This window comes from Carassius gibelio, chromosome A2, assembly GCF_023724105.1.
Source record: "Carassius gibelio isolate Cgi1373 ecotype wild population from Czech Republic chromosome A2, carGib1.2-hapl.c, whole genome shotgun sequence".
In the NCBI taxonomy this organism is placed as follows: Eukaryota; Metazoa; Chordata; class Actinopteri; order Cypriniformes; family Cyprinidae; genus Carassius; species Carassius gibelio.
Window position 1 is genome coordinate 18067872 of NC_068372.1, and position 13629 is coordinate 18081500.

Below are 13629 nucleotides of genomic sequence, written 5' to 3' on the forward strand. Positions count from 1 at the left end.
ATGGCTAGATGAATTATGTTTGCACATTTCTCTAGACAGGTACTTATTGAATCAGGCCCTCTTCTCCTTTAATACATGTCATTTTACACGCTTGGACAAGTTCCTAATTAAGAGGCGTTTACCATTTGTAAACCTCGGGGATCCTCCTGGTCCAGCGAACTTTTTCAGCTCAACATATTTGAAAAATATACGAAACAGCCTGTTAGCCATGATGGAAAACCTGTCCTGTTGTTGTTTAGTTAATTTGCATTCTTGGTTGGGAATTAAATGGCTTCTCTGCCCTGCAAAATATATGAAATTATGTTCATGAAGACTGGTTATACATCAGCATATGCAACCAATCACAATTTATGAATTTATGACAAACACAATAAGATATTACACTAAGACTTGCTAATAGTGGCCATTTTAACGATTTTGATTTGAAAACACAGTCCATTCACTGTGAAAGAGTATAAATTCCAAGAGTAAGAATGTCTCAGATTGTAGCTTCATAAGAGGCTTAAAAATCATCTCTTTGGACACATCGCTGAATAAAAAACATTTTTTTCTTTCTTTCATCGAATGTGCTTCTGCCACACAAAAGCTACATTTTTCACAGCTTAAAATGCATTCTTGGCATGCATGCAAATATATCTTTGTATTGAAATGCAAATGTGTAAAATTGAGCCAATTTGTGTATAGGCAAGGATATGAGTAAGGGGTTTCTCTGTAAATCTCCTGTTTGGTCACTCAAACTGATTGCCTCAAATTGAGCATGGGCATTGACGTTTTAACTCTATACCTGATGGCGGTGTCTCAATTAATGAGGCTACCTCATAAAAGCCTGAAATTACCTTTTTCTTACCAATTTGAGCTTTGCTAAGGTTGGAGAAGTTAAAATGTTATTAATTTATTTGGTTAATAAAAAAGGGAAAGATACAGCAATGAGCCTAAGAGTTTCATAATTAGTCTTGACAATAATGTATGCACTGGATTGATAGACAGGGCCAGATTAAGACCTCACTGTGCCCCGGGGCTATGACTTACTGCAGGGCCCCCCATGTATATATATATATATATATATATATATATATATATATATATATATATATATATATATATATATATATATATATATATATATATATATATATATAAACATGTGTGTGTGTGTGTGTGTGTGTGTGTGTGTGAGAGATAAATAGGCTTTTTTATGCCATCAAAATATTTCGATGCACTGAAATTTCTTGTTACCAATTTCAGTGTCACAAAATACAACAAAGATACATACAAAATCAACCTACTTGGAAAAAAAAATGAAAAAAAGAAAATGAATAAGAATAAGAAATATTGTTTTCTATAAAGTTAATGTACAAATAGACTGTACAAATCTTACTTATTTTACAAATGTTATTCAGTCAAGGACAGTCAGTGATATCCTTTCTGATGTTTGATTTACATTATTGACACAAATGGCAACAGCAGCTATATTAGGCTGCTTTAAAGGAGTAGTTCACCTCAAAAATTTTTTTTTTTTTTGCTGTTGTTCCAAACCTGTATGAATTTCCCTCTGCTGTCAAATGCAGAAGAACACTATTGGAGTCAATGGGCACCAGAAACTATCTGGTTATGAACATTCTTCAAAAAATCATCTGCTATGTTGAGGAGAACAAAGACATCCATGCAGGTTTAGAACAACTTGAAGCTGAGTAAATGATGACAGTGTTTTAATTTGTGGGTGAAGATCTCATTATATAATTCCAGGATCTTGTATAGCCTTCTTTAGCTATTAACATTAATGTAAGACACAAACGATTGTGTGGAAGAGGATACTTTCAAAGACGGACATTTTCATACATAACTGTGCATTTGAACATACTGTATAAGCACAAGGTAAGAAACAGAACTCAAGTTTAGTCAGGCATTCACCGACATGAATTCTGCCCCACTGCTTAATGTGCATGAATAGTTTCAAATCATTTATTTTTAAATCAGCTTTAGGAAAATAACCCGATAGCTGGGGATTTTACTGACTAGGCCTATGTTTTATATGCTGTCTGTCTTTTTTTAGCCCGTCTCTCACCTTAGTTTTAGAATAGCTGCCATTTTTACTTATCGAGGAATGTTCTTTGCGTCACCATTTCCAGATTATACGAAGTAAAGAGATGAATGTTGGGCAACAGCAATCTTTTTTGTTGTTACGTTGAAAACCAGGAAATCAGAGAGGTCCAATAAGCCAAGGTCAGTTTTTTAATACATAAAAAATATTTTAGAAAACCAGAAAACGTTTAAAAAATAATGACTGAATTGTGTGGTGCAAGAATTGTAGTGGTTTAGTTAATGTTTGGTTGCACTTGCAACCAGCTTTTTGAAGGATTTCTTCTTTTCATAATCACTGACATATTTGTTTGTTATTAGCCCACTGTATTTACAGAAATGGCAGACTTTATTTATTCTTTATTTGTCTTTTTGAGATGCATTTTTGAAAACCTGACATGAGACTCCCTTAAATTCTGCTGGGTAGAGATCATACATCTCCTTAATTGATTGATTGTTTGATGAACGATCTTGATATTGAATAATATACTTGACCTTTGGGACAGCAACATCATCCGTGTGGGCTCAGTCAGGCTGGCACCATTACTCGATATGCTGACGACTGCTCTGAGACAGAGTAACCAATGGGGTGACAGGCAGATGCGTATCAGTTTATTGTGTTTGATTTATTTTAATCTGTAAAATATTTCAAATATAAAAAATATTCAAAATATTCAAAAATAAAAAACTATACGTTATGTTAATATGTATATTATTTTACCCGTTTGCCTTTCATAAAGCATTGAGTTTGCAGTGCATTTTACAGTAGATTTTATAAGCCAAAGTAATGCAAACCATTCATTGCTCATTAGCTTAATATGGAATATTATAATATTAGCCCTGGACGGAAACTCCATTTTAATTTAACCTTATGAAATAAAAAAAATAAAAAAAAAAATAAAAAAAAATCAGAAGAGGAATAAAAGAAAAATGGCAAAAAATAATTTAATCATTTTTAAACCAAATGAACCATGCAAATGAGAACCAGTTTCAATTACACCTGCAAGATAACAAGGCTAATGGCGTAAGATGATATTCACAATCACGCCGAGCTGCTCAGGCAAGTCTATTTTTGCCTTACATGATTACTTTGTAGGAAAATAGGGACTGAGATGTGAATAAAATCTATCCATTAGGGAGTCTAAACGCTGTGGGAATGTTGTGTTCTGCGTGTCTGCATTTCATCGCATTGATATTTAGTGAAGATGAAAACACTCACAACCTGGCACAACGCCCCGCTTAGACATGATGCCAAAAACAGTCTGCTTCACCTCTCAGATGCAGTTTTCCATTTAGTGCTTTGGTTCTGTGAAAACCCAAATGAAAATTGGTCTTATGTGCTTTACATCGCACATTTTGTAAGGCTTTTTGCCATTATATAGAGTAGGATTGTGATTGACAATCATGGCGTTTAAAACGTAAAGGTAAAGGATATGCCTGGAAATAGTCTATTCATAAAATGCGTACGGATAAAATTGTCTGCCAAATGTTTCCTTAAATCTATATATTCACTGATCTGAGAAATCTGCTTGACAGCAGCGGTCTGTGAGGGAATTTTCTAGGCAAGCTAAAGTGTAATTTTAAAATTGATCAAACCTGTTCTCCTTATTTGGTTGAAAGAAAACTGTTGTAGCCTATATTTTCCATCATATCCTTTAGCTGATAATTATGCTTCCATACACATATGATCTCTCTCTGAAAGCTTAAATTAGCTTTGATTACCAATCCAACACTTGAAAGAAATGAATAGAACAAATCATTTAGGGTCATTCATCACGGAAAAGGGCTATCGTTGTGATTAAGATTTTCCCCGGGGACCGGATGAGAGGAAGGGCCACTAAAGGCTTCTTCAATATATCATGCCTTATATCTTCATGTGAGCCTGTCTATGAAAAAAGTTTGTCCCAGACCATGCAAATTTTATAGTTAGTGATATTGAAAATGACTTGAATACCTCTTCTACAATGAACATATTTTCAGTTTCTGAATTGAAAGTCTTATCAAACAATTTTATTTATTTATTTTACCTTATTGTAAAACTCAATGACCTTGACTCATCTGTGCACTCTAGCTTAATGGTTTTCCACTGATTTAAAAAATGTCTTGCATTTCGGTTATGCCACACCGACTTTGTCTGATATTTATACAATTTTAAAGCAAAATTGCTGCTAAAATTACTGCTGTTTTATAATAATGGAAAGCACTAAAGCAATTTGGTTTCAGAACTTTATAAATATTAGACATACCAGGTTCATTGAGTTTTAAAATAATCTCTCATATATAATCAAGTTTCGATAAAAAGTAAATTTTATCCAGATTAAAGTAAACATACGAAAATGTCTTGATATTTATGATAATTGTAAAAAAAAAATCCAAACAACAACAAAAAACGTAAAAATTTTCAATGCCCATCTTAAAAAAATGCATGATGCTTTTACTTTCAATTATCATTATATACATGTACATACTTTGAATACCAGTTAATTGTTTTGCTGTAGGTGTAAAAAAAAACAAAAAATTCATCCTGCCGTGACAAAGCATCACTGCTGTTTTTTGTAGGGCAAATGAGTCAGAAAAGAGGAGAGACTTTTTAAGTGCTGTTGAGTGCATGGTCAAAACAATTTAGACCGTTCTGTGTGTTATTTTGTGCAAATCATGTATTCAGACCAGTATTAGAGGACTCATCATTCAGTCTGTGATTACTGTTAATGAAACATATATAGTTTCGGAGAGATGGCCAGCATGCGTCACAGTTGCTCTTATGAGAGCATCTAATGACAGGTCATATTAATTCACCATGGAAGCTAGCATTCATCTTAAGTCAACCGAATAAAGCAATTTTTATGTCATCGTACTTCCCTGAGTTCAGAAGTGTTAAATGTAACGACACAGAACATCAGCAATTGCTGTTTTCTGCAAGTCAAAGCAGCTTCGAGACAGCCTGCAATCGACCTACTAACTGATGTCATGTGCTGCATTGTTTAGCATTTGTTATAAGCATTAAGCTTATTTGACTCCGAAATCAGTTCACACTGAGACATCTTGATGATCTTTGCAAGTATGCATTAAAAACTAGTTATTATATACACATTCTAACATTATACACAATTCATGCTAAAGATTTTCACTGAATACATTTCAGCCTTAATAACAAAGAGTGTGTTGAGAATATATATGCAGGGTGGTTTAAAGGACAAATTGTATTCTATTCAAAGGCAATATACAGTAGCAGTGCAACAGTGTCTTTCTCACAAGATTCAGACCAATTACTGCTGAACAACCGATCAGCCGGGGCTTTTTAGGTGACTGGTAGTAGTTACCGTGACGACCGTCTCCTCTCATGCCCTCTGTACAATGGACTCAGTTTATATGTAACACCAGAATTTGAAACTCCTAGATTTGAACTTCTTACTGTAGATAAAAGTGTTTTATGTGAGTGATTTGGTATGAAATATCTGCAGTTCAGCCAAAAATGAAACTGGCTATCCTTTAGTCTCCATACATGTCTTACTGTCTTAATGTAAGGAATAATTGCAGATGACTTCACATCAGGTCGTGGTCGCATCACACCTTGGGTGTGCATTGTGTTCTTTTAATTCAACGGACCGGAGTCAATTATTCCGCTTATACAATGGATACCACACTTCAAGACATTGTTCAGATGTTGTATTTTCATTGCACACCTTACCTTAGAACGTTTGTCAGCCAATCAGATTCAAGAAGTCAACAAACCCTTAGTATAAACTATCCTAAGATATTTCAGAGAATATTTCAATTGTGATTCAATCGTGGGTTCAAAACTACACTGGACCCCACTGATTTTTATTTGACATTTTGTTTCACAGAAGAAAAAAAGCCATGCAAATTTGGGTCGAAATGAGGGTGAGTAAATGGTAAAAATTTTCACTCTTTCGTGAACTATCCTTTTACTAGCTTATAGTTGTTTTGTCATGCAGTGAAATTAAAAGTCAGGTCAGGCATATTCAGGCCAGTCTACAAGTCTGTGGGCATAGAGCAATAAAGGAGGGTGAAATGTACAAAGCTCAGGTGAATTGGTAACCACTGCAGGCTTCAGACAAAGACAGCCGAAGCACAAAGGGCCACACAGAAAAAGGGGAAATGTGCAGTTTTGTATCAACGTATCTGCTATTCCCAGACTGAAGTATGCATGCACAAAGGATAAATGACTCCAGCACAGAATTCATATGAAAGTCTTAGGCTTTTTACTTTACTGTGCTAATAAACAATTAATTTGGTGACAATTCAGAAACAAATATTACCCAGTGTTTCGGCATCTCTTACTTTGAATGAATGCATTTGCATCTACGCATCTCAACCTCACTGTTACATATGCACTCAAAGCAGGCAGTAACAGAGTACACAGCTAAATCACAGCAAGGTTTTAAAAGCTTTGCTACATCCACTCTTCTGAAAGCAGCTACTGGTAAAGAATATGCCGCAGCTGCTGCTGAATTTAACCTCCCTCCCTCCGTCCCTCCTCATGGCGTCTGTGAAGCGATCTCCGATGGTATTGATTCATACTCTCTGTGAACATCTAAGCAGCCAAAGAGGGACTCTAGAATGTTCAGCACGCTGTTCTGGATGGAATCCACCTGCTCCGCTGGGCAATACTCATCTAAACTGGATCTGACATGAACAAATGGAAAATGTAAGAAACATCTCAAATCTTATATTTTCTTAATCTTATTTAAACAGTATTCGTACATTAATAATATATGTGCAATGACATATAGACAAATGCACTACTGTTCAAAAGTTTGCGGTTAAAAATAAATAAATAAATAAAACGTTAAAAGCAACAACAAAAAACTATTCCACAAAAATATTAAGCAGCACATCGCTTTTCAATTTTGCTAAAAATAAGAAATATTTCTTATCACCAAATCAGCATATTAGATTAACATGAGAAGGATCACGTAACACTGAGGACTAGAGTAATGCAACATTAAAAAAATGTTACCGACCCCAAACTTTTGAAGTGAATATAGACCCCAGTGATATTAATTAATACACATTGATAAATACAAACAAACAAGAAAAAAAAAAAAAAGACTCCATGAAGGGCTGAGCTCCCCTTGACTCACACAGATAAGAGAGTGACTGATGAGTGTGATGTTGAGACTATGCTCATTAAAATGCATGCTAACAGATCACTCAGACACCAGTCTCAAATAACACTATCGGTCTCAACGGCACAGATTCTAGCATCTGCTTTTGGGCCAACTAGCAGCCTACTTACGATCATTATATCACAAATTACAAATTGCAGACCGAAAAGAAAACAAGAAATACGATGTTTCTCTGAGGGGGAAGAAAAAAAAACCTTTTAACCTTAGAGGATGTAACAAACCATAAGTGAAAGCTTGAAGAACCCAATGTATTTTTCAAAAGGAGACACAGAACAGATGTGTGAATGCTCTGACCGATGTACCTGGATATAGTGACTATGGTGGGTTTGGGCAGGGCTTTCAGGAAGAGCTGCACGGCCGTGATCAACTGCTGGATCTCCTCCTCACTGCTGATGTGGTGAGGGAGCTCGGAGTAATCACAGGTCAAGCCTGCTTGATGCACCTAAACTCAACACCACGGGCACAAATATATCAGCCTGCGGCACTGGCAGAAGAGCCTCAGCAACACAAACCAAGGAACGCAAATTTGTCATCCCTCATGGTTTGCTTGGAGGCTCTCAATATCTTGAAAATATACTTGACATCAAGTAACAAACTGATAAACCACTATTTTTCCTCATCACTGCAAAACATTTTTAATTAGTATTGTGCCTTATATCAAAGATGTTTAGATACTGTTTTCTGAAATACATTAACTTTAAAATGCATGACTTGTTTTTAAAGAGAATGCCTCGAATCACATTCATTACATCAGCATGTTTTTACTTAACACATGGTTATATATAAATGTTCGTATATATATATATATATATATATATATATATATATATATATATATATATATATATATATATATATATACACACATATACACGCACTTACATATCTATTTCTCTCTCTCTCTCTCTCTCTCTCTCTATATATATATATTATATATATTTATTAATTTATATATATTTTGATTTTCATTTAAATTGACAAGGATGTTTAGGGCTTTCAAAACTACTGTTTGGTCTGAGGCGCCTCAGAGATGTTAAACAGAAATAAATACATTCGCTAACATGAGCTCAGCAATACACCAGACAGGAGCTTATTTTGATTTATTTCTTTGTATTTTTCAGCACCGTTCAATTTCAAATTGACCCCAAGCAGAAACAACGTGACTAGCATGGATACGAGCCACATTTCTGAAAAGTGAATGTGTCCTCTACATTAAAACAGAAGATTAAAGCTTCAGTATCTTTCCGCCATCTGGTTTTTCATTATGTTTGAGGAGTTTATTACAAGAATATGAAGGTAAAATAAGATGATTTGAAACTTTTTTTTTTACATACATCATTGTAGACTATGAAAGCATAAAACTATTTGGGATATCTGGGATGACATACTTCAAACATGATTAAAATACCAAAAGGAAACACACACACACACACACACACACACACACACACACACACACACACGCACACACAACTTTACCATTTCATAGTCCGGTGACTGAGTTCGATTCTTAAGGCTGTGTACAAGTCTGACAAGAGGTTTCATTCTACAAAGAAAGAGAGGAAAGGAAATCAATAAATCAATGCATGAGGCTGTCATCTCCTGCTTGATCAAATGCATACTGACCACATACAGCAATCAATCAAGCTCAATAGTGCACTGAAATGGAGCTATAAACAAAAAGCACCGAGCCTGTGGCTCTACCGTCTCAATGACAGCCGTAATGCATACCTTGGGTTTGCTGCTAAACGTTCAACAGTTTCCTGGCTGTCATCCTCTAGCAGTTCAGCAAATGCAGCCTCCAGGTCTTCAAGCTGGCGAGTTCGTCTCTCGACACAATCTAAGAGCTCCTCCTGAAAACCAACACATGGAACTGTAAAAGACTGTTCTTTGCCACCATCGGAAATGTGCCTTCTTGTGTGTGTTTAAAAAGCCTTAGATCACAATTAAATATTAATAGGATCTCATTTAAACCTGGGAATAAACAGGGTTTTTGATGTTTCAAAATGTAATAAATACATAAAAAAGAAATGTCTTTCTAGACTATTTTTATGTGACTATTCAGAAGTAAGTACTTTACTATTCGAAGGTTTGGGGTCAATACATTTTTTTCTGCCTCAGGAAGGACACATTTAAAGAAATGAAAATTATTGCAAATATATTTATAATATATTAAATTAAATAGAAAACAGTTTCAAATGGATATTTTTTTTGTTTTTAATTGTAGTAATGTCTAATGATATTACTCTATTATTAATACATTTTTATTCAAATCATCTTTTTTTTTTATTTGCTGTAATTTTGATCACTTAAATGCAGCCTTGCTGAGCAAGAGGCGATATTGCAAACCCCAAACTTTTTAACAGTAGTGTGTACATTTGTGATTGTGACAACTCTAGATAATTTAAGTTCATCCCTGAATTGAACTTTTCATTTGCATTGTCAGGCTAATAACATAATTTGCTATTAAAATAGGTTTTAAGGAGAAGAATGCAAAACGTTTCCAGTAGTAGACTTCTGTGTCTGTATGCATCAGCATTCAAATGAGAAGATGTCAAAGATTACTTTGAGGTCAAGCATGAATGATAAAACAGTTCTGACTGATTCTGATAAAAGCTCTTGCAACAGCTAATACATACACTCTTTTTTACCACACATCCGTTGATTTAACCATTAACTTGGAGACCATAGTTAATGCCATTGTTTAAAAATAAAATAAAAAATCAATAAAAAAATTACATTTAGCTTCTTAAGATTAGATTTAGCTTCATCCCCTGAAGGTGTTTGGGAACATCCAAAGAGCTTGTTGCTACGATGAAGGAATATCTCATGATTAATTATAATACATTTGATTAGGAATCTCCTTACCTCGTCTGAATCCTGCTGTGGCCTGCTAAAGCTGTACAACTCTTGCAGGAGAGCACACTCTTCCTGTAAGACAACAACAGTGGAAAACACAATTTAGATAGATATAACTACAAATAAAACAATATCGATTCCATGCGAGTTCTGGAAAAAAAAATGATTCTATTTAATTTCTTCTATTTGTCTATAAAGCTCTTTGTATATCAGCTTGACTAACTCCACCTGCGTGTACATCTCCTTGAAAGGGTTCTTACAGGAGAAAAAATCCAAGTCAATGTCAAGTATGAACGGGTCAGTTTGCTCTATAACCGCTAAAAGCCGCTCCGTGATGCAGTTTGTTGAGCCCTCCTCGGTCTTCGTGAGTGTGTGACTGCAGTTTCCCGACGCAGTGCTGCCATCAAGCGGTCGAGGAGAGGAAGTGCACGGGGTCTCCTGTTTTAACTGCACATCTCTGTCCTCTTTTGCAGTCGGTTTTGGTATTTTAGCACCACTTTGTCCATTTCCACGCGGCCTTTCCTGCGAACTGTCAACAGGATCCACGCGGATGACATTTAAATGCAACTCTTTTGGGTTTTCCAGCTGATCCAGTGGAACGTAAAGAGCGTCACTCAAAAAGTAATCGTCTCTGCTTGTGACCCTGCAAAGAGAACGAGAGTTATTCCGAATGTTTTTACATGATTTTAACAGTACACTGTTTCCTGACAAGGTGGAGGTCTCATCTTTATTAATAGTAAATGAACGTTCGACTCTGCTGCCATCTCATGGTTCCATGCTGATACGCTGCACCTGACCTGATGGTGGTTGTGGATGAATCTTTCCCCACACACATAGAATGCTGTCCTTCTTTGATCTGCTGAGCCCAGTACGGATGCAGCCAGGCTACGTGGGATACGTGTCCAGCATAGACCATTGGCATAATCCAATTCTCAATGCTCAGCTCACTGCAGGAGCAAATGATAACATGTCAACCCTTATGCTCACTGGTGAGAATGGCTTTATTTTCACCAGCATGACCTCTCTTTTTTAAAGTTCCTATGATTTTAATATTCAGAGGGGTATTCATGCATTTTACTCTTTAAGTATTTGACAATAGCCCTGTAGACCTCAACAAGTCTTACTTTCTGTCCTGTGCTATTTTTTGTCAATTTTTTCTGTATTTTTGATTTAATAACTAAAATTCAATAACTTAATAAATACTCATTACTTGAAATAGAAAACAATTAAATGATACTTTTTCTTTTTAATTTTTTTTTTTGAAAATTGTATAATTCGATTGGAAATGATACAAAACAAAAAGCTTAAAAAGAATAATGTTCTAAAATTATTTCATATATCTATTTTATTAAATAATAGCCTAAACAACGAAACACAAAGTCTTCACTTAAAATAATGAAATTGTATCAATTATTATTTAGAGTTTTACATTTCACAGAATAATACAATAACATTTTAATAATGGATTTTCATATTTTTGACAGTCTGTGCCTGGGACAAGGGTAAAACTATCACATCTGCACATGAATGGTTTCTGACACAGAGGGGGAAAAAATAAATAATAATAACACAAAACTAACTTCTGATCTTACAAGTTTCCATGACAGTTTATGTAGTATAATAATAATTTATATATAACGTTATATCGTTTCCAAAAATACTGTAATCGAATAATTTATGATCGTGTCCAAAGCTGATGAAAAAGCCTTGTAAACTCACCTGAGCAGAGTCTCTTTGTCGTAGACTGTATCAGCAGGCATGTTCACAGGGATGAGGAGATCAGGATGGGAGTCCAAATGGATCATTTTCAGGTCCTTCATTGGAATATGTTTCGAGCCAATTGCACGATATATGTGTTTCACAACCTAATGCAGATGGACATAACATTTCGGTTACTATTTTCTTTTTAACACGTTTAGGGACTGATTTATCATTCAAAGCCACTAACTTTGCTTTTATTGGAACTAAGTTGCTGTTGATGCATTATTTGGTTGCGTCAGGCTTCAAAGCCTTGAAGTTACATTAGCAAGAACTGAAATCACATTGAACATAATCTAATTTAACGTTACCTCATGATGGTCCTCCACAATCCACACGGGCAGTTTAGGATACACGCGTTTCTGAGGAGGCGTCTTCATTGTGTTTTTTTTTTTTTTTTTTACGAGAGTGTAATAATAATAAATATAATAACTGCAAGCTTTGTTTAGACTTTATACACCGCTATAAGTGGTGCACTGTGCGTCCTCTGTTTTCAACCGGGTGGAAACAAGCAAGACTTGAACAAGTTTTGGATTCCTACGACAAGTAATGTAAAAGCATTTTCACATAAAGATTTTTGATTTTAATAATGTGGGCGGCGATAAGATTGCAAACATTTAAGAAGAAAGAAATAAAGAATTAAGTGTAAGGAATATCGTGGGGTTTAACTAATATTGCAGCCCAGTAAATCCGAGATTTTAGGCAGATATCTTCAGTTCATTCCAAGTGCTTCATTAAAATCTTCATAAAAGACGGTGCATTTCCCCCTCTGTATTGTGATGAGCTATATTTTATTTAAATTATAATGGCAGAATACAGAATCCTTAACATCTTTCAAAGGTAAATAATAATAATAATAATAATAAACAGTAATAATAATAATAATAACTAGATAAAAAAGTTCGTCAAGACAAACTTTAAGTTGGCTTGAGAAAGCCTGACCAGAAAGTCTGAAAAAGTTTGAAAAGTTTGAAAAGATTGAAAAGTTTAAGTTTAAAAAGTTTTAAGTTTGATGGTTTTCAGTCTGAGATATATAGATAGATAGACAGATAGACAGATAGATAGATAGATAGATAGACACAGTCAGAAGATAGATAGATAGCTAGATAGAGAGATAGATAGATAGAGAGATAGATAGATAGATAGATAGATAGATAGATAGATAGACAGTCAGAAGATAGATAGATAGTTAGATAGATATATAGGTAGATAGATAGTTTGAAAATGTGAAAAGTTTAAAAAGTTTAAAAAGATTTAAGTTTAAGAAGTATAAAAATGACAGTGATTAACATATTGTTAGCATTACAAGCAAGTGACTATCATGTGACAAGCATGTACTTAGCATGATTAGCAAGGTATCTAGCATGTCGCTAGCATAATTAGCAAGTGACTAGCCATGTCGTTAGCATGATTAGCAAGTTACTAGCATGTCGCTAGCATGATTAGCAAGTTACTAGCATGTCCCTAGCATGATGTTAACATGATTAGCATGTTTCTAGCATGCGACTAGCATGTTGCTAACATGATTTTAACATGATTAGCATGCGACTAGCATGTTGCTAGCATTATTTTAGCATGATTAGCATGTTGCTAGCATGATTTTAGCATGATTAGCATGCGACTAGCATGTTGCTAGCATGATTTTAGCATGATTAGCATGTTGCTAGCATGATTTTAGCATGATTAGCATGTTGCTAGCATGATTTTAGCATGATTAGCATGCGACTAGCATGTTGCTAGCATGATTTTAGCATGATTAGCATGTTGCTAGCATGATTTTAGC

General features: G+C 34.9%; 1 protein-coding gene across 1 annotated transcript; it reads right to left on the reverse strand.

Moving 5' to 3' along the window:
• Positions 1-6279: 6279 nt before the first annotated feature.
• Positions 6280-12333, reverse strand: ca2h5orf22 (chromosome A2 C5orf22 homolog). Its single transcript, XM_052617131.1, has 9 exons — positions 12158-12333; positions 11808-11953; positions 10886-11035; positions 10317-10731; positions 10098-10160; positions 8961-9082; positions 8709-8775; positions 7532-7671; positions 6280-6726 (listed from the first exon to the last, which is right to left on the reverse strand). The coding sequence occupies exons 1-9, from the start codon at positions 12224-12226 to the stop codon at positions 6579-6581; spliced, it is 1320 nt and encodes a 439-aa protein (XP_052473091.1). The 5' UTR covers positions 12227-12333; the 3' UTR covers positions 6280-6578.
• Between the last annotated feature and the right edge of the window lie 1296 nt (positions 12334-13629).

Excerpts from the sequence above, each read along its gene's own strand:
- ca2h5orf22 (XM_052617131.1), bottom strand. The coding sequence starts at position 12,226 with ATGAAGACGCCTCCTCAGAAACGCGTGTATCCTAAACTGCCCGTGTGG. Across the intron at positions 11,954-12,157 it reads TTGTGGAGGACCATCATGAG|GTTGTGAAACACATATATCG; the intron begins GTAACGTTAAAT and ends CATCTGCATTAG. Across the intron at positions 9,083-10,097 it reads CACAGCAGGATTCAGACGAG|GAGGAGCTCTTAGATTGTGT; the intron begins GTAAGGAGATTC and ends GTTGGTTTTCAG.